We start from the raw sequence: 27,354 nt of genomic DNA, 5'->3' as shown, positions 1-27,354 counted from the left end.
AGGGGAATAAAAGATAAAGATAAAATTTATAATATAGAATATAAAATATATATAGAATAAAATGAAATATTATAAAATAAAAGGAGGGGGGTCGACGGGAAGGTCGCATCTTTGTAGAGGCGGGGAGGGGATTATTGCTCCACCTCGCCCCCCGCGACCTGCCCACCCCAGGGCGCCTTAACGGCCAGCCCCCCTTGGCGGCGGTGGAAGTACTAAGTTGTCCCACCGCCGCCATTACGTCTGCGGCCCCTTAACAGGGGGCCGTCGGCCTCGTCGTGGTTGCCCCGCCGATGCTGGCCTCCTGGCGGAGAGGGGGTCTGCTTCCCTCTCCCTCTCCGCTGCCTCCTTCTGCGTTATCACAATCTCGCAGAAGGACGCAAACGCTGCTCTTGACCTCTCGCTGCCGATCATGTGGTCGACCACGACCGGCAACGAGAGGTCCATCCCAATAACGCTCCTTAGGTCTCTGCGTGGTGCCGACCACGCTGGACATTCATCCAGTGTATGCCGCGCAGAGTCCTGGGCCTCCTCGCAGTGGTGACACTGGGATTCTCCCAGTGCCAGTTAAGAACACACAGTTTGAGGAAACGGCGGTATGCAGGTAATTTAACTTATGCGCATCCATTGCTGCAACTTGTGCTGTATAATTTAGAATTTTTGTTACCGCGCCATCCGATTTTTATACATGTGCAAATACTCGTACACGCTGCATTGTATTTTTTTCCGCACGCGACAAGGAGGGGACAGAGGCGAGTTCGGGCTCGCGTCTGTCCCCTCCCCCCGTCCCACCCCCCTGGTCGACCCGCATAAAACTTAAAAATATGATAAAATAAAAGATAAAATCAATAAATGAAAACGTGTATAGATAAAATAGATAAAATAAAAGTCAATAAATAAATAAATAATAATAAGTAAATAAATACAATGGACAAAACACAACAAACATAAGAAGGGGGGGCAAAATAAAGGGGAATAAAAGATAAAGATAAAATTTATAATATTGAATATAAAATATATATAGAATAAAATGAAATATTATAAAATAAAAGGAGGGGGGTCGACGGGAAGGTCGCATCTTTGTAGAGGCGGGGAGGGGATTATTGCTCCACCTCGCCCCCCGCGACCTGCCCACCCCAGAGCGCCTTAACGGCCAGCCCCCCTTGGCGGCGGTGGAAGTACTAAGTAGTCCCACCGCCGCCATTACGTCTGCGGCCCCTTAGCAGGGGGCCGTCGGCCTCGTCGTGGTTGCCCCGCCGATGCTGGCCTCCTGGCGGAGAGGGGGTCTGCTTCCCTCTCCCTCTCCGCTGCCTCCTTCTGCGTTATCACAATCTCGCAGAAGGAGGCAAACGCTGCTCTTGACCTCTCGCTGCCGATCATGTGGTCGACCACGACCGGCAACGAGAGGTCCATCCCAATAACGCTCCTTAGGTCTCTGCGCGGTGCCGACCACGCTGGACATTCATCCAGTGTATGCCGCGCAGAGTCCTGGGGCTCCTCGCAGTGGTGACACTGGGATCCTCCCAGTGCCAGTTACGAACACACAGTTTGAGGAAACGGCGGTATGCAGGTAATTTAACTTATGCGCATCCATTGCTGCAACTTGTGCTGTATAATTTAGAATTTTTGTTACCGCGCCATCCGATTTTTATACATGTGCAAATACTCGTACACGCTGCATTGTATTTTTTTCCGCACGCGACAAGGAGGGGACAGAGGCGAGTTCGGGCTCGCGTCTGTCCCCTCCCCCCGTCCCACCCCCCTGGTCGACCCGCATAAAACTTAAAAATATGATAAAATAAAAGATAAAATCAATAAATGAAAACGTGTATAGATAAAATAGATAAAATAAAAGTCAATAAATAAATAAATAATAATAAGTAAATAAATACAATGGACAAAACACAACAAACATAAGAAGGGGGGGCAAAATAAAGGGGAATAAAAGATAAAGATAAAATTTATAATATTGAATATAAAACATATATAGAATAAAATGAAATATTATAAAATAAAAGGAGGGGGGTCGACGGGAAGGTTGCATCTTTGTAGAGGCGGGGAGGGGATTATTGCTCCACCTCGCCCCCCGCGACCTGCCCACCCCAGGGCGCCTTAACGGCCAGCCCCCCTTGGCGGCGGTGGAAGTACTAAGTAGTCCCACCGCCGCCATTACGTCTGCGGCCGCTTAACAGAGGGCCGTCGGCCTCGTCGTGGTTGCCCCGCCGATGCTGGCCTCCTGGCGGAGAGGGGGTCTGCTTCCCTCTCCCTCTCCGCTGCCTCATTCTGCGTTATCACAATCTCGCAGAAGGAGGCAAACGCTGCTCTTGACCTCTCGCTGCCGATCATGTGGTCGACCACGACCGGCAACGAGAGGTCCATCCCAATAACGCTCCTTAGGTCTCTGCGCGGTGCCGACCACGCTGGACATTCATCCAGTGTATGCCGCGCAGAGTCCTGGGCCTCCTCGCAGTGGTGACACTGGGATCCTCCCAGTGCCAGTTACGAACACACAGTTTGAGGAAACGGCGGTATGCAGGTAATTTAACTTATGCGCATCCATTGCTGCAACTTGTGCTGTATAATTTAGAATTTTTGTTACCGCGCCATCCGATTTTTATACATGTGCGAATACTCGTACACGCTGCATTGTATTTTTTTCCGCACGCGACAAGGAGGGGACAGAGGCGAGTTCCGGCTCGCGTCTGTCCCCTCCCCCCGTCCCACCACCCTGGTCGATCCGCATAAAACTTAAAAATATGATAAAATAAAAGATAAAATCAATAAATGAAAACGTGTATAGATAAAATAGATAAAATAAAAGTCAATAAATAAATAAATAATACTATGTAAATAAATACAATGGACAAAACACAACATACATAAGAAGGGGGGGCTAATTTAAGGGGAATAAAAGATAAAGATAAAATTTATAATATAGAATATAAAATATATATAGAATAAAATGAAATATTATAAAATAAAAGGAGGGGGGTCGACGGGAAGGTCGCATCTTTGTAGAGGCGGGGAGGGGATTATTGCTCCACCTCGCCCCCCGCGACCTGCCCACCCCAGGGCGCCTTAACGGCCAGCCCCCCTTGGCGGCGGTGGAAGTACTAAGTAGTCCCACCGCCGCCATTACGTCTGCGGCCCCTTAGCAGGAGGCCGTCGGCCTCGTCGTGGTTGCCCCGCCGATGCTGGCCTCCTGGCGGAGAGGGGGTCTGCTTCCCTCTCACTCTCCGCTGCCTCCTTCTGCGTTATCACAATCTCGCAGAAGGAGGCAAACGCTGCTCTTGACCTCTCGCTGCCGATCATGTGGTCGACCACGACCGGCAACGAGAGGTCCATCCCAATAACGCTCCTTAGGTCTCTGCGCGGTGCCGACCACGCTGGACATTCATCCAGTGTATGCCGCGCAGAGTCCTGGTCCTCCTCGCAGTGGTGACACTGGGATCCTCCCAGTGCCAGTTACGAACACACAGTTTGAGGAAACGGCGGTATGCAGGTAATTTAACTTATGCGCATCCATTGCTGCAACTTGTGCTGTATAATTTAGAATTTTTGTTACCGCGCCATCCGATTTTTATACATGTGCAAATACTCGTACACGCTGCATTGTATTTTTTTCCGCACGCGACAAGGAGGGGACAGACTCGAGTTCCGGCTCGCGTCTGTCCCCTCCCCCCGTCCCACCCCCCTGGTTGACCCGCATAAAACTTAAAAATATGATAAAATAAAAGATAAAATCAATAAATGAAAACGTGTATAGATAAAAGTCAATAAATAAATAAATAATAATAAGTAAATAAATACAATGGACAAAACACAACAAACATAAGAAGGGGGGGGCAAAATAAAGGGGAATAAAAGATAAAGATAAAATTTATAATATAGAATATAAAATATATATAGAATAAAATGAAATATTATAAAATAAAAGGAGGGGGGTCGACGGGAAGGTCGCATCTTTGTAGAGGCGGGGAGGGGATTATTGCTCCACCTCGCCCCCCGCGACCTGCCCACCCCAGGGCGCCTTAACGGCCAGCCCCCCTTGGCGGCGGTGGAAGTACTAAGTTGTCCCACCGCCGCCATTACGTCTGCGGCCCCTTAACAGGGGGCCGTCGGCCTCGTCGTGGTTGCCCCGCCGATGCTGGCCTCCTGGCGGAGAGGGGGTCTGCTTCCCTCTCCCTCTCCGCTGCCTCCTTCTGCGTTATCACAATCTCGCAGAACGAGGCAAACGCTGCTCTTGACCTCTCGCTGCCGATCATGTGGTCGACCACGACCGGCAACGAGAGGTCCATCCCAATAACGCTCCTTAGGTCTCTGCGCGGTGCCGACCACGCTGGACATTCATCCAGTGTATGCCGCGCAGAGTCCTGGGCCTCCTCGCAGTGGTGACACTGGGATCCTCCCAGTGCCAGTTACGAACACACAGTTTGAGGAAACGGCGGTATGCAGGTAATTTAACTTATGCGCATCCATTGCTGCAACTTGTGCTGTATAATTTAGAATTTTTGTTACCGCGCCATCCGATTTTTATACATGTGCAAATACTCGTACACGCTGCATTGTATTTTTTCCGCACGCGACAAGGAGGGGACAGAGGCGAGTTCCGGCTCGCGTCTGTGACCTCCCCCGGTCCCACCCCCTGGTCGACCCGTTTAAAACTTAAAAATATGATAAAATAAGAGATAAAATCAATAAATGAAAACGTGTATAGATAAAATAGATAAAATAAAAGTCAATAAATGAATAAATAATAATAAGTAAATAAATACAATGGACAAAACACAACAAACATAAGAAGGGGGGGCGCAAAATAAAGGGGAATAAAAGATAAAGATAAAATTTATAATATAGAATATAAAATATATATAGAATAAAATGAAATATTATAAAATAAAAGGAGGGGGGTCGACGGGAAGGTCGCATCTTTGTAGAGGCGGGGAGGGGATTATTGCTCCACCTCGCCCCCCGCGACCTGCCCACCCCAGGGCGCCTTAACGGCCAGCCCCCCTTGGCGGCGGTGGAAGTACTAAGTAGTCCCACCGCCGCCATTACGTCTGCGGCCCCTTAGCAGGAGGCCGTCGGCCTCGTCGTGGTTGCCCCGCCGATGCTGGCCTTCTGGCGGAGAGGGGGTCTGCTTCCCTCTCACTCTCCGCTGCCTCCTTCTGCGTTATCACAATCTCGCAGAAGGAGGCAAACGCTCCTCTTGACCTCTCGCTGCCGATCATGTGGTCGACCACGACCGGCAACGAGAGGTCCATCCCAATAACGCTCCTTAGGTCTCTGCGCGGTGCCGACCACGCTGGACATTCATCCAGTGTATGCCGCGCAGAGTCCTGGTCCTCCTCGCAGTGGTGACACTGGGATCCTCCCAGTGCCAGTTACGAACACACAGTTTGAGGAAACGGCGGTATGCAGGTAATTTAACTTATGCGCATCCATTGCTGCAACTTGTGCTGTATAATTTAGAATTTTTGTTACCGCGCCATCCGATTTTTATACATGTGCAAATACTCGTACACGCTGCATTGTATTTTTTTCCGCACGCGACAAGGAGGGGACAGACTCGAGTTCCGGCTCGCGTCTGTCCCCTCCCCCCGTCCCACCCCCCTGGTTGACCCGCATAAAACTTAAAAATATGATAAAATAAAAGATAAAATCAATAAATGAAAACGTGTATAGATAAAAGTCAATAAATAAATAAATAATAATAAGTAAATAAATACAATGGACAAAACACAACAAACATAAGAAGGGGGGGGCAAAATAAAGGGGAATAAAAGATAAAGATAAAATTTATAATATAGAATATAAAATATATATAGAATAAAATGAAATATTATAAAATAAAAGGAGGGGGGTCGACGGGAAGGTCGCATCTTTGTAGAGGCGGGGAGGGGATTATTGCTCCACCTCGCCCCCCGCGACCTGCCCACCCCAGGGCGCCTTAACGGCCAGCCCCCCTTGGCGGCGGTGGAAGTACTAAGTTGTCCCACCGCCGCCATTACGTCTGCGGCCCCTTAACAGGGGGCCGTCGGCCTCGTCGTGGTTGCCCCGCCGATGCTGGCCTCCTGGCGGAGAGGGGGTCTGCTTCCCTCTCCCTCTCCGCTGCCTCCTTCTGCGTTATCACAATCTCGCAGAACGAGGCAAACGCTGCTCTTGACCTCTCGCTGCCGATCATGTGGTCGACCACGACCGGCAACGAGAGGTCCATCCCAATAACGCTCCTTAGGTCTCTGCGCGGTGCCGACCACGCTGGACATTCATCCAGTGTATGCCGCGCAGAGTCCTGGGCCTCCTCGCAGTGGTGACACTGGGATCCTCCCAGTGCCAGTTACGAACACACAGTTTGAGGAAACGGCGGTATGCAGGTAATTTAACTTATGCGCATCCATTGCTGCAACTTGTGCTGTATAATTTAGAATTTTTGTTACCGCGCCATCCGATTTTTATACATGTGCAAATACTCGTACACGCTGCATTGTATTTTTTCCGCACGCGACAAGGAGGGGACAGAGGCGAGTTCCGGCTCGCGTCTGTCCCCTCCCCCGGTCCCACCCCCTGGTCGACCCGTTTAAAACTTAAAAATATGATAAAATAAGAGATAAAATCAATAAATGAAAACGTGTATAGATAAAATAGATAAAATAAAAGTCAATAAATGAATAAATAATAATAAGTAAATAAATACAATGGACAAAACACAACAAACATAAGAAGGGGGGGCGCAAAATAAAGGGGAATAAAAGATAAAGATAAAATTTATAATGTAGAATATAAAATATATATACAATAAAATGAAATATCATAAAATAAAAGGAGGGGGGTCGACCGGCAGGTCGCATCTTTGTAGAGGTGGGAGGGGTTTATTGCTCCACCTCGCCCCCCGCGACCTGCCCACCCCGCGGGAGCCTTATCGGCCAGCCCCCCTTGGCGGCGGTGGAAGTACTAAGTAGTCCCACTGCCGCCATCACGTCTGCGGCCCCTTACAGGGGGCCGTCGGCCTTGTCGTGGTTGCCCCGCCGATGCTAACCTCCTGGCAGAGAGGGGGTCGGCTTCCCTGTCCCTCTCCGCTGCCTCCTTCTGCGTTATCACAATCTCGCAGAAGGAGGCAAACGCTGCTCTTGACTTCTCGTTGCCGATCATGTGGTCGACCTCGACCGGCAACGAGAGGTCCATCCCAATAACGCCCCTTAGGTCTCTGCGCGGCGCCGACCACGCTGGACATTCTTCCAGCGTATGCCGCGCAGAGTCCTGGGCGTCCTCGCAGTGGTGGCACTGCGATCCTGCCAGTGCCAGTTATGAACACACAGTTTGAGGAAACGGCGGTATGCAGGTAATTTAACTTATGCGCATGCATTGCTGCAACTTGTGCTGTATCGTTTAGAATTTTTGTTACCGCCATCCGATTTTTATACATGTGCAAATACTTGTACACGCTGCATTGTATTTTTTTCCGCACGCGACAAGGAGGGGACAGAGGCGAGTTCCGGCTCGCGTCTGTCCCCTCCCCCGTTCCCACCCCCCTTGTCGACCTGCATAAAACTTAAAAATATGATGAAATAAAAGATAAAATCAATAAATGAAAACGTGTATAGATAAAATAGATAAAATAAAAGTCAATAAATGAATAAATAATAATAAGTAAATAAATACAATGGACAAAACACAACAAACATAAGAAGGGGGGCAAAATAAAGGGGAATAAAAGATAAAGATAAAATTTATAATGTAGAATATAAAATATATATAGAATAAAATGAAATATCATAAAATAAAAGGAGGAGGGTCGACCGGCAGGTCGCATCTTTGTAGAGGGGGGAGGGGATTATTGCTCCACCTCGCCCCCCGCGACCTGCCCACCCCGGGGGCGCCTTATCGGCCAGCCCCCCTTGGCGGCGGTGGAAGTACCTGTAGTCCCACTGCCGCAATCACGTCTGCGGTCCCTTACAGGGGGCCGTCGGCCTCGTCGTGGTTGCCCCGCCGATGCTAACCTCCTGGCGGAGAGGGGGTCGGCTTCCCTGTCCCTCTCCGCTGCCTCCTTCTGCGTTATCACAATCTCGCAGAAGGAGGCAAACGTTGCTCTTGACCTCTCGCTGCCGATCATGTGGTCGACCACGACCGGCAACGAGAGGTCCATCCCAATAACGCCCCTTAGGTCTCTGCGCGGTGCCGACCACGCTGGACATTCTTCCAGCGTATGCCGCGCAGAGTCCTGGGCCTCCTCGCAGTGGTGACACTGGGATCCTCCCAGTGCCAGTTACGAACACACAGTTTGAGGAAACGGCGGTATGCAGGTAATTTAACTTATGCGCATGCATTGCTGCAACTTGTGCTGTATCGTTTAGAATTTTTGTTACCGCCATCCGATTTTTATACATGTGCAAATACTTGTACACGCTGCATTGTAGTTTTTTCCGCACGCGACAAGGAGGGGACAGAGGCGAGTTCCGGCTCGCGTCTGTCCCCTCCCCCGGTCCCACCCCCCTGGTCGACCCGCATAAAACTTAAAAATATGATAAAATAAAAGATAAAATCAATAAATGAAAACGTGTATAGATAAAATAGATAAAATAAAAGTCAATAAATAAATAAATAATAATAAGTAAATAAATACAATGGACAAAACACAACAAACATAAGAAGGGGGGCAAAATAAAGGGGAATAAAAGATATAGATAAAATTTATAATATAGAATATAAAATATATATAGAATAAAATAAAATATTATAAAATAAAAGGAGGGGGGTCGACCGGAAGGTCGCATCTTTGTAGAGGCGGGGAGGGGATTATTGCTCCACCTCGCCCCCCGCGACCTGCCCACCCCAGGGCGCCTTAACGGCCAGCCCCCCTTGGCGGCGGTGGAAGTACTAAGTTGTCCCACCGCCGCCATTACGTCTGCGGCCCCTTAACAGGGGGCCGTCGGCCTCGTCGTGGTTGCCCCGCCGATGCTGGCCTCCTGGCGGGGAGGTGGTCTGCTTCCCTCTCCCTCTCCGCTGCCTCCTTCTGCGTTATCACAATCTCGCAGAAGGAGGCAAACGCTGCTCTTGACCTCTCGCTGCCGATTATGTGGTCGACCACGACCGGCAACGAGAGCTCCATCCCAATAACGCTCCTTAGGTCTCTGCGCGGTGCCGACCACGCTGGACATTCTTGCAGTGTATGCCGCGCAGAGTCCTGGGCCTCCTCGCAGTGGTGACACTGGGATCCTCCCAGTGCCAGTTACGAACACACAGTTTGAGGAAACGGCGGTATGCAGGTAATTTAACTTATGCGCATCCATTGCTGCAACTTGTGCTGTATAATTTAGAATTTTTGTTACCGCCATCCGATTTTTATACATGTGCAAATACTCGTACACGCTGCATTGTATTTTTTTCCGCACGCGAAAAGGAGGGGACAGAGGCGAGTTCCGGCTCGCGTCTGTCCCCTCCCCCCGTCCCGCCCCCCTGGTCGACCCGCATAAAACTTAAAAATATGATAAAATAAAAGATAAAATCAATAAATGAAAACGTGTATAGATAAAATAGATAAAATAAAAGTCAATAAATAAATAAATGATAATAAGTAAATAAATACAATGGACAAAACACAACAAACATAAGAAGGGGGGGCAAAATAAAGGGGAATAAAAGATAAAGATAAAATTTATAATATAGAATATAAAATATATATAGAATAAAATGAAATATCATAAAATAAAAGGAGGGGGGTCGACCGGTAGGTCGCATCTTTGTAGAGGCGGGGAGGGGATTATTGCTCCACCTCGCCCCCCGCGACTTGCCCACCCCGGGGGCGCCTTATCGGCCAGCCCCCCTTGGGGGCGGTGGAAGTACTAAGTAGTCCCACTGCCGCCATTACGTCTGCGGCCCCTTACAATGTGCCGTCGGCCTCGTCGTGGTTGCCCCGCCGATGCTAACCTCCTGGCGGAGAGGGGGTCGGCTTCCCTGTCCCTCTCCGCTGCCTCCTTCTGCGTTATCACAATCTCGCAGAAGGAGGCAAACGCTGCTCTTGATCTCTCGCTACCGATCATGTGGTCGACCATGACCGGCAACGAGTTGTCCATCCCAATAACGCCCCTTACGACATTCTTCCAGCGTCTGTCGCGCAGAGTCCTGGGCCTCCTCGCAGTGGTGACACTGGGATCCTCCCAGTGCCAGTTACGAACACACAGTTTGAGGAAACGGCGGTATGCAGGTAATTTAACTTATGCGCATGCATTGCTGCAACTTGTGCTGTATCGTTTAGAATTTTTGTTACCGCGGCATCCGATTTTTATACATGTGCAAATACTCGTACACGCTGCATTGTATTTTTTCCCCACGCGACAAGGAGGGGACAGAGGCGAGTTCCGGCTCGCGTCTGTCCCCTCCCCCGGTCCCACCCCCCTGGTCGACCCGCATAAAACTTAAAAATATGATAAAATAAAAGATAAAATCAATAAATGAAAACGTGTATAGATAAAATAGATAAAATAAAAGTCAATAAATAAATAAATAATAATAAGTAAATAAATACAATGGACAAAACACAACAAACATAAGAAGGGGGGCAAAATAAAGGGGAATAAAAGATAAAGATAAAATTTATAATGTAGAATATAAAATATATATAGAATAAAATGAAATATCATAAAATAAAAGGAGGAGGGTCGACCGGCAGGTCGCATCTTTGTAGAGGGGGGAGGGGATTATTGCTCCACCTCGCCCCCCGCGACCTGCCCACCCCGGGGGCGCCTTATCGGCCAGCCCCCCTTGGCGGCGGTGGAAGTACTAAGTAGTCCCACTGCCGCCATCACGTCTGCGGCCCCTTACAGGGGGCCGTCGGCCTCGTCGTGGTTGCCCCGCCGATGCTAACCTCCTGGCGGAGAGGGGGTCGGCTTCCCTGTCCCTCTCCGCTGCCTCCTTCTGCGTTATCACAATCTCGCAGAAGGAGGCAAACGTTGCTCTTGACCTCTCGCTGCCGATCATGTGGTCGACCACGACCGGCAACGAGAGGTCCATCCCAATAACGCCCCTTAGGTCTCTGCGCGGTGCCGACCACGCTGGACATTCTTCCAGCGTATGCCGCGCAGAGTCCTGGGCCTCCTCGCAGTGGTGACACTGGGATCCTCCCAGTGCCAGTTACGAACACACAGTTTGAGGAAACGGCGGTATGCAGGTAATTTAACTTATGCGCATGCATTGCTGCAACTTGTGCTGTATCGTTTAGAATTTTTGTTACCGCCATCCGATTTTTATACATGTGCAAATACTTGTACACGCTGCATTGTATTTTTTTCCGCACGCGACAAGGAGGGGACAGAGGCGAGTTCCGGCTCGCGTCTGTCCCCTCCCCCGGTCCCACCCCCCTGGTCGCCCCGCATAAAACTTAAAAATATGATAAAATAAAAGATAAAATCAATAAATGAAAACGTGTATAGATTGTCACGTTAACCCTTTTCCGACGAGCGGTTTGACTCGCGGAAGCCGGTCAACTTCGGGCCTTGCAGGCGCTGAGACCAGGCCGCGTGCAAGCTGAGTACACGCGGTCCGCCCGAGACAAACGAGACTCGAGGATTCGACGATTTCCTCACGACAAACGAAAGGTTCGGGCGCCAGGCACCGCAAGGATGCCACACGGAACGCGGAACAAGGCTCGAGCTCGGAGAAGCCGAGGTCGAGAGTCGAATCTTCGAGATACGCGGATCGAAAACGACGTCGCGACTGGGCCAGATGGCTCGAACACGGGATGACTAGGACAGCCCTCTCGGCAGGACGGATCTCACAGGGAATCGAGTAATTCGACTACGATATGGTCTCGAGCTATTTATTGTAGCAGTCGTTAAATTACAAAATCTGCGGCCACGTGACCGCGACCCGAGAGCCCGCGCTCTTCATACAAGATAGCGAGAAGATGGTCGTTCGCCGCGCGGTTGTCTTACCGATTTTGCTCGCACGATACCGCTGACAATTACCGTGATTTCGTTCGCAACGAACTTCGGGAACGCGAGGCGCAGATGACCGGCGAACTGCGAGACTGTCGCGATGACTTCCGCCCGTGATTCGCCCCGACGCGTACGCTAACAATTACGCGATCGAACGCCGACGAAAACCCTACGATGTTCGGCGAGAGACACAGGATTCGAGAAACACGAAGAGACCGAAAAGATTTACTCTCACGAAACGCGACTCCTCTTAGGACACTCTTTCGCACGTAATTTAGAGACGAAAACTCTCAAAATAATCTCGAAATCTCAAAGCATTCCCGAAACGAACGCGAGCGAATTATCGAGGACGGAATGGGAAGCATTCGTCCTCTCGCGACGAAGGTCGAGCCGTCGCGCAACGAAATACCGAATGGATCACAAGTGCGGCTTGCCGTTTCTCGTTTTCGATGCCCTTTTTCGGAACTGCTCTCGATAGAGCGTGAGGCACGGCCGGAGCGTAGGTGGACTTCATCCTAGACACCACGAAAACCTCCAACGGGCACTTCTCGGTTTCCCGACGCTAAGTTACAATTAGTTCGCAACGCGAGTGCAGAACGCACGACCTGCGATAACGAGAGCCAGCGCGACAGTGATCCATCGATTTTCGGCAATCTAGCGGATCGAACTCGGTTCCCCCCACTCGACCGCTTTTCCGAATTGCCTATGGCGTGTTTCCACGGCGTAACTCTGCGGCACAGGAGCGTTCCCTCTTCGCGCCCTAGGGCCCCGGGCAATCACGAAATTGGTCAAGGAGCCTATCGCTCGACTTGACCAGCGGAGGGGCTTCCTCTTCTTGGCTACGAGGGCACCGACCCCGGGGTAGCTCTCCCTTGCCGGGGCGAGACGGCGTCAGGTCTTCCAGTGCGTCACCTTGGACGAGATGTTTAAGAGAGCTTCTGTCCTGGCGGCGCCTCCGGTTTGTTGGCCGAGTGTCCTCGCACCAAGCTCTAATTTCTCGAAACGGCCATTCGCTTTTCCGTCGCGAGCTTCCTGGCCTTGGGGCGATTGTTCATTTCCCGTGACAATTCGGACGATCGGTGGTTCCTTCTGCGCGTTCCATATACGGCCCTGAAACTTGCCGTTCTCGGCACGCGCGACAGATGTCATTAGGAGGTCCTCGATAATATCGGAATCTCTTAGAGGAGCGCTCTCGAATCCTGTATCGGTAACGTGTCCCGTTAGAGGGCGGTCCGGTCCCTTATCGCTCTCAAATATGCGCGGAATTAACGGAGAATGGACGTCGCAAAAGTTGCAACGTCACAACTCCCCCCCCCTTAAAATGGACCGGACCGACACGGTTTCGTCGCCCCCGTGATCCGCGGCTCGACAGGTGAGAGAGCGTTCCTCCCTAAGAGATGTCCTTTACAAAACGGAGCCTTCACCACGAAGTGACAAACACGCCCTACAAATACCCAACTCCTGCAATCGAAAAATCAAATTGTTCAGACCCGGTCTGGGTTTCGGACGAGAGGCGCGAGCGTCAGTTGACCTTTTCAGTTCTCGCAAACGGGACTCGAATGCTCGTGTATTCCGGTCACGAGGGTGTACTCGTCAAGGGTCTACGATAGACCCTGAGCGTCACTGCCCTCGTCGGGGGTCGCTTGGCGGTTCTTCTCGCGGCGATAGCGAGTCGGCTGGTCAGCCGTCCTCTCCTGCGGCGGAAGCGGGGTTAGGCGGTCGACGGGCAGCTCCGCTGGTTCCTACCCTGTCTCCCCCCTTGGTGGTAGCGGGGTTTAGCAATCGGTCGTCACCTTCTGCGGCGGTATCGGTGACAGTTACCTTCGACGTCCTTCCCCTCCGGGGCACTCGACTGGTATCCGATCGACGACACTTTTCCCGCCGCGGTTTTTCGTGCGGCGGATTTACTACGCTTTGCCGCCTAAGAACGAAATCCCCCTCTAATAAGCGTGTCTCCTTCTGACGGAGGTCGTACCGTTTCGTTTTTCACCCCCCGAGAGGTGTTACCGTAAGGTCAACTGGCGGGTCTCGATTCGCATAGCGGCCCCGTGCCGGGCTCGGTTCTCGTCCGAAGTTCAAAACGCGAGCGAAGCTTGCAGTATTGTATGGTACGCGGTATTGTATGCGCAACGAAATGCGCCGTAACACCTGATTGACCAAGTGGCCGAAAACGCACGCCATTTCCGCATGCCCTCGTACGCCGATGTTGGTCCGAAATAATAGTCCGGAGGAGGATCGTTTTCCGTCGTTACCGTATCTGGTCTTCTTAATTTCGGGGGTGTTAGTCCCGTCGATACTTGCAAGGTCTCTACGTTTGGATCGGTAGGCGGGGTCAGGGTTGGTTGTTAGGCCGGACCCATCGTCCTCCACCCCCGGGTCCGTTTCGTAGGCGCTGTTATTCGACCCGTCCTCCTCCGACTGCGTCGACTTATCAATTTCTGCGACACCCGTTATGTCGGCCTGAATTTCGAATTTGTTTTCGCTAACGAGACGTTACTACGAGACTTCTCGACCCCAAGGTCTCTCGACCGCGCGGTGTTTACGCCGGGCGTCCGAGCGCTACCTTCCCCCCAATGTTTCGCTACTGTACGAAAACTGTTACTGGAAAGGCCAAACCGTCGTTGTCAACCGTAAATATTTTACCTACGCGGTATTTATCGTTCGCGACTTTGATTCGTACCATACAATACAGAAGTCGCGGAATGCCAACAATACGGCTGCCATTTCGGAGAGCGATCGCGCTCCCGTTTGAACACAAACGGAATTACCTCCGAAAAAAAAAATTTCCAAAATCAATCTGACCTTCCGATGAGGAACAGGGTAACGATTACTCGGTTGAAATTACCAACGGTCACCAACGTTTGAAATTCCCGAGAAAATGTTTCCGAAACCGGAAGACGTACTTCCTGAATTGAATATAACCAATTCTACCATCTTAGATAATCTCAAACAATACAACACCACAACCGCTACTATCATGCTGGCTCGCCGGAATCTTCCTCTTTTACGAAGAACGCACGGAAAGCACGCAAAGCAACGGAACGTGGTTGTCCGTGGCCTCCTTTCGCTACGTTCGTGAGAGCAATCTCGCGCTTCGTTTTCATTTTCCCTTAATCGCTTATCCTGTGTCTCGCAATTCCCGTCGATTTTTATAATCCCGCTCGAGCGATCACGGCGTGCCGGAAGATCGAACCGCGATCGGCCCTGTGAGAGTCTTTCGTCAACCCGTGCCTCTCTCCGTGTTCAGGGAAAACCCTTTCGAGAGAGAGGTCCCTGTTCGGGCGCCAATTTGTCACGTTAACCCTTTTCCGTCGAGCGGTTTGACTCGCGGAAGCCGGTCAACTTCGGGCCTTGCAGGCGCTGAGACCAGGCCGCGTGCAAGCCGAGTACACGCGGTCCGCCCGAGACAAACGAGACTCGAGGATTCGACGATTTCCTCACGACAAACGAAAGGTTCGGGCGCCAGGCAGCGCAAGGATGCCACACGGAACGCGGAACAAGGCTCGAGCTCGGAGAAGCCGAGGTCGAGAGTCGAATCTTCGAGATACGCGGATCGAAAACGACGTCGCGACTGGGCCAGATGGCTCGAACACGGGATGACTAGGACAGCCCTCTCGGCAGGACGGATCTCACAGGGAATCGAGTAATTCGACTACGATATGGTCTCGAGCTATTTATTGTAGCAGTCGTTAAATTACAAAATCTGCGGCCACGTGACCGCGACCCGAGAGCCCGCGCTCTTCATACAAGATAGCGAGAAGATGGTCGTTCGCCGCGCGGTTGTCTTACCGATTTTGCTCGCACGATACCGCTGACAATTACCGTGATTTCGTTCGCAACGAACTTCGGAAACGCGAGGCGCAGATGACCGGCGAACTGCGAGACTGTCGCGATGACTTCCGCCCGTGATTCGCCCCGACGCGTACGCTAACAATTACGCGATCGAACGCCGACGAAAACCCTACGATGTTCGGCGAGAGACACAGGATTCGAGAAACACGAAGAGACCGAAAAGATTTACTCTCACGAAACGCGACTCCTCTTAGGACACTCTTTCGCACGTAATTTAGAGACGAAAACTCTCAAAATAATCTCGAAATCTCAAAGCATTCCCGAAACGAACGCGAGCGAATTATCGAGGACGGAATGGGAAGCATTCGTCCTCTCGCGACGAAGGTCGAGCCGTCGCGCAACGAAATACCGAATGGATCACAAGTGCGGCTTGCCGTTTCTCGTTTTCGATGCCCTTTTTCGGAACTGCTCTCGATAGAGCGTGAGGCACGGCCGGAGCGTAGGTGGACTTCATCCTAGACACCACGAAAACCTCCAACGGGCACTTCTCGGTTTCCCGACGCTAAGTTACAATTAGTTCGCAACGCGAGTGCAGAACGCACGACCTGCGATAACGAGAGCCAGCGCGACAGTGATCCATCGATTTTCGGCAATCTAGCGGATCGAACTCGGTTCCCCCCACTCGACCGCTTTTCCGAATTGCCTATGGCGTGTTTCCACGGCGTAACTCTGCGGCACAGGAGCGTTCCCTCTTCGCGCCCTAGGGCCCCGGGCAATCACGAAATTGGTCAAGGAGCCTATCGCTCGACTTGACCAGCGGAGGGGCTTCCTCTTCTTGGCTACGAGGGCACCGACCCCGGGGTAGCTCTCCCTTGCCGGGGCGAGACGGCGTCAGGTCTTCCAGTGCGTCACCTTGGACGAGATGTTTAAGAGAGCTTCTGTCCTGGCGGCGCCTCCGGTTTGTTGGCCGAGTGTCCTCGCACCAAGCTCTAATTTCTCGAAACGGCCATTCGCTTTTCCGTCGCGAGCTTCCTGGCCTTGGGGCGATTGTTCATTTCCCGTGACAATTCGGACGATCGGTGGTTCCTTCTGCGCGTTCCATATACGGCCCTGAAACTTGCCGTTCTCGGCACGCGCGACAGATGTCATTAGGAGGTCCTCGATAATATCGGAATCTCTTAGAGGAGCGCTCTCGAATCCTGTATCGGTAACGTGTCCCGATAGAGGGCGGTCCGGTCCCTTATCGCTCTCAAATATGCGCGGAATTAACGGAGAAGGGACGTCGCAAAAGTTGCAACGTCACAAGATAAAATAGATAAAATAAAAGTCAATAAATAAATAAATAATAATAAGTAAATAAATACAATGGACAAAACACAACAAACATAAGAAGGGGGGCAAAATAAAGGGAAATAAAAGATAAAGATAAAATTTATAATATAGAATATAAAATATGTATAGAATAAAATGAAATATCATAAAATAAAAGGAGGGGGGTCGACCGGCAGGTCGCATCTTTGTAGAGGGGGGGAGGAGATTATTGCTCCACCTCGCCCACGGCGACCTGACCACCCCGGGGGCGCCTTAACGGCCAGCCCCCCATGGCGGCGGTGGAAGTACTAAGTAGTCCCACCGCCGCCATTACGTCTGCGGCCCCTTACAGGGGGCCGTCGGCCTCGTCGGGGTTGCCCCGCCGATGCTAACCTCCTGGCGGTGAGGGGGTCGGCTTCCCTCTCCCTCTCCGCTGCCTCCTTCTGCGTTATCACAATCTCGCAGAAGGAGGCAAACGCTGCTCTTGACCTCTCGATGCCGATCATGTGGTCGACCACGACCAGCAACGAGTTGTCCATCCCAATAACGCCCCTTAGGTCTCTGCGCGGCGCCGACCACGCTGGACATTCTTCCAGCGTATGCCGCGCTGAGTCCTGGGCCTCCTCGCAGTGGTGGCACTGCGATCCTCCCAGTCCCAGTTATGAACACACAGTTTGAGGAAACGGCGGTATGCAGGTAATTTAACTTATGCGCATGCATTGCTGCAACTTGTGCTGTATCATTTAGAATTTTTGTTACCGCGCCATCCGATTTTTATACATGTGCAAATACTCGTACACGCTGCATTGTATTTTTTTCCGCACGCGACAAGGAGGGGACAGGCGAGTTCCGGCTCACGTCTGTCCCCTCCCCCCGTCCCACCCCCCTGGTCGACCCGCATAAAACTTAAAAATATGATAAAATAAAAGATAAAATCAATAAATGAAAACGTGTATAGATAAAATAGATAAAATAAAAGTCAATAAATAAATAAATAATAATAAGTAAATAAATACAATGGACAAAAAACAACAAACATAAGAAGGGGGGGCAAAATAAAGGGGAATAAACGATAAAGATAAAATTTATAATCTATATATATAAAAGCGAAGTCCTGACTCACCTATCAACGCCCAGGGTAAACCCTTGGACTTAGAAAGCTGAAATTTTGCACAGAGGTTTCCCTTATGATCTATACAAGGGATAAGAAAGGATATTTCGAAATTCAATCCCCAAGGGGGTGAAAAGGGGTTGCAACGTTTGTATGAGGAATATTTTGTTCGTGGTCGGATTTACTTCATACGTGGTCTTAATGCTCTTTGATATAATTAATCAAACATCTGTTTCGGCATTTCAAAAAATTCAACCGAGGGGGTGAAAATGGGTTGCAACGTTTGTATGTGAGGAATATTTTATTTATGGTCGGGTTTGCTTGAAACTTGGTCTTAATGCTCTTTGATATAATTAATCATACACCTGTTTCGGTATTTTAAAAAATTCAACCCCCGAGGGGGTGAAAAGTACTTGCAACGTTTGCATGAGGAATATTTGATTTAGGGTCAGATTTGCTTGAAACTTGGTCTTAATGCTCTTTGATGTAATTAAACAAACGCCTATTTCGGCATTTCAAAAAATTGAACCCCTAAGGGGGTGAAAAGGGGTTTTGAAATCTAAGATGGCGACATGACATAAAATTAAAACTCTATATGGGTGAATGGGGGGTTAAAAGGTTTTATGGAGAAACAATATCAATTTCCGAGGGCATTAAACGGTTTCCTGTGCGAGCAAAGCCGCGGGCGAAAGCTAGTATAGAATAAAATGAAATATCATAAAATAAAAGGAGGGGGGTCGCCCGGCAGGTCGCATCTTTGTAGAGGGGGGGAGGGGATTATTGCTCCACCTCGCCCCCCGCGACCTGCCCACCCCGGGGGCGCCTTAACGGCCAGCCCCCCTTGGCGGCGGTGGAAGTACTAAGTAGTCCCACCGCCGCCATTACGTCTGTGGCCCCTTACAGGGGGCCGTCGGCCTCGTCGGGGTTGCCCTGCCGATGCTAGCCTCCTGGCGGAGAGGGGGTCGGCTTCCCTGTCCCTCTCCGCTGCCTCCTTCTGCGTTATCACAATCTCGCAGAAGGAGGCAAACGCTGCTCTTGACCTCTCGCTGCCGATCATGTGGTCGACCACGAACGGCAACGAGAGGTCCATCTCAATAACGCCCCTTAGGTCTCTGCGCGGCGCCGACCACGCTGGACATTCTTCCAGCGTATGCCGCGCAGACTCCTGGGCCTCCTCGCAGTGGTGGCACTGCGATACTCCCAGTGCCAGTTATGAACACACAGTTTGAGGAAACGGCGGTATGCAGGTAATTTAACTTATGCGCATGCATTGCTGCAACTTGTGCTGTATAATTTAGAATTTTTGTTACCGCCATCCGATTTTTATACATGTGCAAATACTAGTACACGCTGCATTGTATTTTTTTCCGCACGTGACAAGGAGGGGACAGAGGCGAGTTCCGGCTCGCGTCTGTCCCGTCCCCCGGTCCCACCCCCCTGGTCGACCCGCATAAAACTTAAAAATATGATAAAATAAAATATAAAATCAATAAATGAAAACGTGTATAGATAAAATAGATAAAATAAAAGTCAATAAATAAATAAATAATAATAAGTAAATAAATACAATGGACAAAAAACAACAAACATAAGAAGGGGGGGGCAAAATAAAGGGGAATAAAAGATAAAGATAAAATTTATAATATAGAATAAAATGAAATATCATAAAATAAAAGGAGGGGGGTCGACCGGCAGGTCGCATCTTTGTAGAGGGGGGAGGGGATTATTGCTCCACCTCGCCCCCCGCGACCTGCCCACCCCGGGGGCGCCTTAACGGTCAGCCCCCCTTGGCGGCGGTGGAAGTACTAAGTAGTCCCACCGCCGCCATTACGTCTGCGGCCCCTTACAGGGGGCCGTCGGCCTCGTCGGGGTTGCCCCGCCGATGCTAGCCTCCTGGCGGTGAGGGGGTCGGCTTCCCTCTCTCTCTCTCCGCTGCCTCCTTCTGCGTTATCACAATCTCGCAGAAGGAGGCAAACGCTGCTCTTGACCTCTCGCTGCCGATCATGTGGTCGACCACGACCGGCAACGAGTTGTCCATCCCAATAACGCCCCTTAGGTCTCTGCGCGGCGCCGACCACGCTGGACATTCTTCCAGCGTATGCCGCGCAGAGTCTTGGGCCTCCTCGCAGTGGTGGCACTGCGATACTCCCAGTGCCAGTTATGAACACACAGTTTGAGGAAACGGCGGTGTCACGTCCCACGTCCTAGGTTGAAAGTGAATCGAGGAGGTGGCACGTGGAAATAGAAGGGGACGGTCTTTTACGCCGAGACAGCCAGACGGGCTGTCATATGCGTTAGGACACCGATAAACGATTTTGGAAAACCGGCACCCGCTTGGGTGCGTTGGGACATGGGGTAAAGATGTTTACAAGATACTGATTCTCACCGGTTTGTTGTAGCGCCTTAATAATACTGTCGCAGGAGCTGTTTCCTCTGCGCTGCGTAGACCTCGTACTGTGGGTCCTTGATGCATATATCTTCCAGGCGAGGAAGATTGGGAAGACGCAACGTAACACGTTGACGTGGTGACAGGAACGTGCTGTTGGTGATGACGCAACGAAGACGTGGCAGGATCACTGTGTCCTGGCTATCATCGTCGTCAGAGATGTCTATGAGATCGATGATCTCATAGCGGGCAGCTGGTGTAACGTTGACAGGCGTGGAACGCGAGAAATCCGCGTGGTTGATCTCTGTGTTCGGAATCGGACGGCACGGACAACCGTATACCGATACGTAATCTGACGCGTCACACTCGATATTCTCGGTCGTTCCGAGAAGTTCAGTCCAATCCGTTGAATTCAGGACTTGATTCAATATTGCCGTTTGATTCAATGCTCGTTTGAATTTGGCGAGCTGGTATTTACGGCCCGCGCGACGTGTTCGACGCATAAGGAGAGATGAGCGCAAGGAACTGGGTTTAACAACTCCTTCTCAAGAAATCCTTTATAGGATTTTTGTCTATGTTCCGAATGAAAAAAGGAAAATTGGCCAGGGGTTCCCCGGAGGCGCTGGCCAGCGGTATTTCACCTGTGACTTTAATAAAATATAGTTATTGAAAAGGTCCGCTCGTTCATTGACACTACCCAAGCGGAGCGGACGAACTGGCCTCCTAGCCGGGTCACTGTGTAACGAACGAGGGCACTGTTAGAACTGTCACTATAGATCTAGCACTGCACGTATTCCTTGTGTGAACTGTCACTTGATGGAGAAAACACTTGACCGAGAAAACACTTGACCGATCAAAATGTCGCTTGCAGACGTATTGTCTCGGCGGAGCTGTAAGCTTCTCCCTTTGTGACCGAGTTTCAATACTCAACAAGTGCACGATTGCTAATGGAAACAATTGTTCAAAATGTCGCTTGCAGACGTATTGTCTCGGCGGAGCTGTAAGCTTCTCCCTTTGTGACCGAGTTTCAATACTCAACAAGTGCACGATAAACGAGGATATAGTTTGAATATTGGAGAGAAATAGGTCACTGAATTGATTGAATTGTAAAAGAAGTCACTCGCGAAGTTCTGGTAAAATAAGATATATTATAATAATAACTTGATTACACTTGGTTACAATTGTATTAATATAAATGTGAATATGAATTAAATGAATTAATTGCGTAGGAGTTAGTAAATGAATTAGTATTGGAATTGAGACTGCGTTGAGTCGGAATTGGTATTCAGTTTGAATTGGAATTAGAATTGGAATTGGAATTGTAGAACAAACGTCGATGAACGTCGAAGCGCGAATTAGAAGAGCGCAGATCGACACGTCTGCTCGCTTCGCTGGCTTGGGCCAGACTGCCTAGTCGCTCGGTCTCTCTAGACCTTCTTCGTTCGAGATTTCGCTGAGGCAGCAGTCTCTTTGTTCTCGAGGACTGCTGACGCTGCGGTCTCTTTGTTCTCGAGGTAGAGTGTACTCGAGAGAAGTTAGAGATTGGAACAAGTTATAAGTGTAGATGAGGGTTTGAACAAGTGTTAAGTGTAGATGAGGGTTCAAACAAGTTATAAGTGTAGATGAGGGTTTGAACAAGTGTTAGGTAAGATTGAGAGTTTGGAGTGGTGGTTAGCTTTAGAACAAGTTTAGACAAAGTGGAGATTTAAGTAGTGATGGGTATTAGAACAAGTTTAGAGAAAGTCGAGATTTAAGTAGTGATGGGTATTAGAACAAGTTTAGGAAAAGTCGAGATTTAGGTAGTGATGGGTTTTAGAACAAGTTTTAGGAAAAGTCGAGATTTGAGTAGTGATGGGTTTTAGAACAAGTTTTAGGTGAAGTCGGGGTTTAGTTAGTTGAACATGTTAGGCTTATTTTTAGTACTTATTTCTAGGATCGAGAGACAAACTCGATTTCGCGTGTTATAGATACTTTATAGAATTGAGAGTCGGAATCGTTTCTGTATATCATGCATACTTTTCGGAACTTAGCCGAAAAGTCAAACGTCGGAGGTCGGTCCGACGTAACAGCGGTATGCAGGTAATTTAACTTATGCGCATGCATTGCTGCAACTTGTGCTGTATAATTTAGAATTTTTGTTACCGCGCCATCCGATTTTTATACATGTGCAAATAAAAGATAAAATCAATAAATGAAAACGTGTATAGATAAAATAGATAAAATAAAAGTCAATAAATAAATAAATAATACTAAGTAAATAAATACAATGGACAAAACACAACAAACATAAGAAGGGGGGGCAAAATAAAGGGAAATAAAAGATAAAGATAAAATTTATAATATAGAATAAAATGAAATATCATAAAATAAAAGGAGGGGGGTCGACCGGCAGGTCGCATCTTTGTAGAGGGGGGGAGGAGATTATTGCTCCACCTCGCCCCCGGCGACCTGACCACCCCGGGGGCGCCTTAACGGCCAGCCCCCCTTGGCGGCGGTGGAAGTACTAAGTAGTCCCACCGCCGCCATTACGTCTGCGGCCCCTTACAGGGGGCCGTCCGCCTCGCCGGGGTTGCCCCGCCGATGCTAACCTCCTGGCGGAGAGGGGGTCGGCTTCCCTCTCCCTCTCCGATGCCTCCTTCTGCGTTATCACAATCTCGCAGAAGGAGGCAAACGCTGCTCTTGACCTCTCGCTCCCGATCATGTGGTCGACCACGACCGGCAACGAGAGGTCCATCCCAATAACGCCCCTTAGGTCTCTGCGCGGCGCCGACCACGCTGGACATTATTCCAGCGTATGCCGCGCAGAGTCCTGGGCCTCCTCGCAGTGGTGGCACTGCGATCCTCCCAGTGCCAGTTATGAACACACAGTTTGAGGAAACGGCGGTATGCAGGTAATTTAACTTATGCGCATGCATTGCTGCAACTTGTGCTGTATAATTTAGAATTTTTGTTACCGCGCCATCCGATTTTTATACATGTGCAAATACTCGTACACGCTGCATTGTATTTTTTTCCGCACGCGACAAGGAGGGGACAGAGGCGAGTTCCGGCTCGCGTCTGTCCCCTCCCCCCCGTCCCACCCCCCTGGTCGACCCGCATAAAACTTAAAAATATGATAAAATAAAATATAAAATCAATAAATGAAAACGTGTATAGATAAAATAGATAAAATAAAAGTCAATAAATAAATAAATAATAATAAGTAAATAAATACAATGGACAAAACACAACAAATATAAGAAGGGGGGCAAAATAAAGGGAAATAAAAGATAAAGATAAAATTTATAATATAGAATATAAAATATGTACAGAATAAAATGAAATATCATAAAATAAAAGGAGGGGGGTCGACCGGCAGGTCGCATCTTTGTAGAGGGGGGGAGGAGATTATTGCTCCACCTCGCCCCCGGCGACCTGACCACCCCTGGGGGCTCCTTAACGGCCAGCCCCCCTTGGCGGCGGTGGAAGTACTAAGTAGTCCCACCGCCGCCATTACGTCTGCGGCCCCTTACAGGGGGCCGTCGGCCTCGTCGTGGTTGCCCCGCCGATGCTAACCTCCTGGCGGAGAGGGGGTCGGCTTCCCTCTCCCTCTCCGATGCCTCCTTCTGCGTTATCACAATCTCGCAGAAGGAGGCAAACGCTGCTCTTGACCTCTCGCTCCCGATCATGTGGTCGACCACGACCGGCAACGAGAGGTCCATCCCAATAACGCCCCTTAGGTCTCTGCGCGGCGCCGACCACGCTGGACATTATTCCAGCGTATGCCGCGCAGAGTCCTGGGCCTCCTCGCAGTGGTGGCACTGCGATCCTCCCAGTGCCAGTTATGAACACACAGTTTGAGGAAACGGCGGTATGCAGGTAATTTAACTTATGCGCATGCATTGCTGCAACTTGTGCTGTATAATTTAGAATTTTTGTTACCGCGCCATCCGATTTTTATACATGTGCAAATACTCGTACACGCTGCATTGTATTTTTTTCCGCACGCGACAAGGAGGGGACAGAGGCGAGTTCCGGCTCGCGTCTGTCCCCTCCCCCCCGTCCCACCCCCCTGGTCGACCCGCATAAAACTTAAAAATATGATAAAATAAAATATAAAATCAATAAATGAAAACGTGTATAGATAAAATAGATAAAATAAAAGTCAATAAATAAATAAATAATAATAAGTAAATAAATACAATGGACAAAACACAACAAATATAAGAAGGGGGGCAAAATAAAGGGAAATAAAAGATAAAGATAAAATTTATAATATAGAATATAAAATATGTACAGAATAAAATGAAATATCATAAAATAAAAGGAGGGGGGTCGACCGGCAGGTCGCATCTTTGTAGAGGGGGGGAGGAGATTATTGCTCCACCTCGCCCCCGGCGACCTGACCACCCCTGGGGGCTCCTTAACGGCCAGCCCCCCTTGGCGGCGGTGGAAGTACTAAGTAGTCCCACCGCCGCCATTACGTCTGCGGCCCCTTACAGGGGGCCGTCGGCCTCGTCGTGGTTGCCCCGCCGATGCTAACCTCCTGGCGGAGAGGGGGTCGGCTTCCCTCTCCCTCTCCGCTGCCTCCTTCTGCGTTATCACAATCTCGCAGAAGGAGGCAAACGCTGCTCTTGACCTCTCGCTGCCGATCATGTGGTCGACCACGACCGGCAACGAGTTGTCCATCCCAATAACGCCCCTTAGGTCTCTGCGCGGCGCCGACCACGCTGGACATTCTTCCAGCGTATGCCGCGCAGAGTCCTGGGCCTCCTCGCAGTGGTGGCACTGCGATCCTCCCAGTGCCAGTTATGAACACACAGTTTGAGGAAACGGCGGTATGCAGTGTGACGTTGCAACCTTTGCGACGTCCCTTCTCCGTTAATTCCGCGCATATTTGAGAGCGATAAGGGACCGGACCGCCCTCTAACGGGACACGTTACCGATACAGGATTCGAGAGCGCTCCTCTAAGAGATTCCGATATTATCGAGGACCTCCTAATGACATCTGTCGCGCGTGCCGAGAACGGCAAGTTTCAGGGCCGTATATGGAACGCGCAGAAGGAACCACCGATCGTCCGAATTGTCACGGGAAATGAACAATCGCCCCAAGGCCAGGAAGCTCCCGACGGAAAAGCGAATGGCCGTTTCGAGAAATTAGAGCTTGGTGCGAGGACACTCGGCCAACAAACCGGAGGCGCCGCCAGGACAGAAGCTCTCTTAAACATCTCGTCCAAGGTGACGCACTGGAAGACCTGACGCCGTCTCGCCCCGGCAAGGGAGAGCTACCCCGGGGTCGGTGCCCTCGTAGCCAAGAAGAGGAAGCCCCTCCGCTGGTCAAGTCGAGCGATAGGCTCCTTGACCAATTTCGTGATTGCCCGGGGCCCTAGGGCGCGAAGAGGGAACGCTCCTGTGCCGCAGAGTTACGCCGTGGAAACACGCCATAGGCAATTCGGAAAAGCGGTCGAGTGGGGGGAACCGAGTTCGATCCGCTAGATTGCCGAAAATCGATGGATCACTGTCGCGCTGGCTCTCGTTATCGCATGTCGTGCGTTCTGCACTCGCGTTGCGAACTAATTGTAACTTAGCGTCGGGAAACCGAGAAGTGCCCGTTGGAGGTTTTCGTGGTGTCTAGGATGAAGTCCACCTACGCTCCGGCCGTGCCTCACGCTCTATCGAGAGCAGTTCCGAAAAAGGGCATCGAAAACGAGAAACGGTAAGCCGCACTTGTGATCCATTCGGTATTTCGTTGCGCGACGGCTCGACCTTCGTCGCGAGAGGACGAATGCTTCCCATTCCGTCCTCGATAATTCGCTCGCGTTCGTTTCGGGAATGCTTTGAGATTTCGAGATTATTTTGAGAGTTTTCGTCTCTAAATTACGTGCGAAAGAGTGTCCTAAGAGGAGTCGCGTTTCGTGAGAGTAAATCTTTTCGGTCTCTTCGTGTTTCTCGAATCCTGTGTCTCTCGCCGAACATCGTAGGGTTTTCGTCGGCGTTCGATCGCGTAATTGTTAGCGTACGCGTCGGGGCGAATCACGGGCGGGAGTCACCGCGACAGTCTCGCAGTTCGCCGGTCATCTGCGCCTCGCGTTTCCGAAGTTCGTTGCGAACGAAATCACGGTAATTGTCAGCGGTATCGTGCGAGCAAAATCGGTAAGACAACCGCGCGGCGAACGACCATCTTCTCGCTATCTTGTATGAAGAGCGCGGGCTCTCGGGTCGCGGTCACGTGGCCGCAGATTTTGTAATTTAACGACTGCTACAATAAATAGCTCGAGACCATATCGTAGTCGAATTACTCGATTCCCTGTGAGATCCGTCCTGCCGAGAGGGCTGTCCTAGTCATCCCGTGTTCGAGCCATCTGGCCCAGTCGCGACGTCGTTCTCGATCCGCGTATCTCGAAGATTCGACTCTCGACCTCGGCTTCTCCGAGCTCGAGCCTTGTTCCGCGTTCCGTGTGGCATCCTTGCGGTGCCTGGCGCCCGAACCTTTCGTTTGTCGTGAGGAAATCGTCGAATCCTCGAGTCTCGTTTGTCTCGGGCGGACCGCGTGTACTCGGCTTGCACGCGGCCTGGTCTCAGCGCCTGCAAGGCCCGAAGTTGACCGGCTTCCGCGAGTCAAACCGCTCGTCGGAAAAAGGTTAACGTGACAGCAGGTAATTTAACTTATGCGCATGCATTGCTGCAACTTGTGCTGTATAATTTAGAATTTTTGTTACCGCGCCATCCGATTTTTATACATGTGCAAATACTCGTACACGCTGCATTGTATTTTTTTCCGCACGCGACAAGGAGGGGACAGAGGCGAGTTCCGGCTCGCGTCTGTCCCCTCCCCCCCGTCCCCCCCC

General features: G+C 50.4%; 1 protein-coding gene across 1 annotated transcript in view; it reads right to left on the bottom strand.

The window, feature by feature from the left end:
• LOC143219378 (uncharacterized) overlaps window positions 1–27,354 on the bottom strand; it is a 148,509-nt gene that overhangs the window by 76,804 nt on the left and 44,351 nt on the right. The window contains exons 4-5 of the mRNA XM_076445393.1: window positions 14,787–14,928; window positions 13,935–14,387 (exon numbers count right to left, since the gene is read on the bottom strand). Of these exons, the coding sequence (XP_076301508.1) occupies window positions 13,935–14,387; window positions 14,787–14,928 (595 nt within the window). The remainder of the gene's footprint in view (window positions 1–13,934; window positions 14,388–14,786; window positions 14,929–27,354) is intronic.

Source organism: Lasioglossum baleicum, unplaced genomic scaffold, assembly GCF_051020765.1.
Source record: "Lasioglossum baleicum unplaced genomic scaffold, iyLasBale1 scaffold0027, whole genome shotgun sequence".
Classification (NCBI taxonomy): domain Eukaryota; kingdom Metazoa; phylum Arthropoda; class Insecta; order Hymenoptera; family Halictidae; genus Lasioglossum; species Lasioglossum baleicum.
Note: the sequence above shows the minus strand (reverse complement) of the source record. Positions and strands in the feature narration are given on the sequence as shown.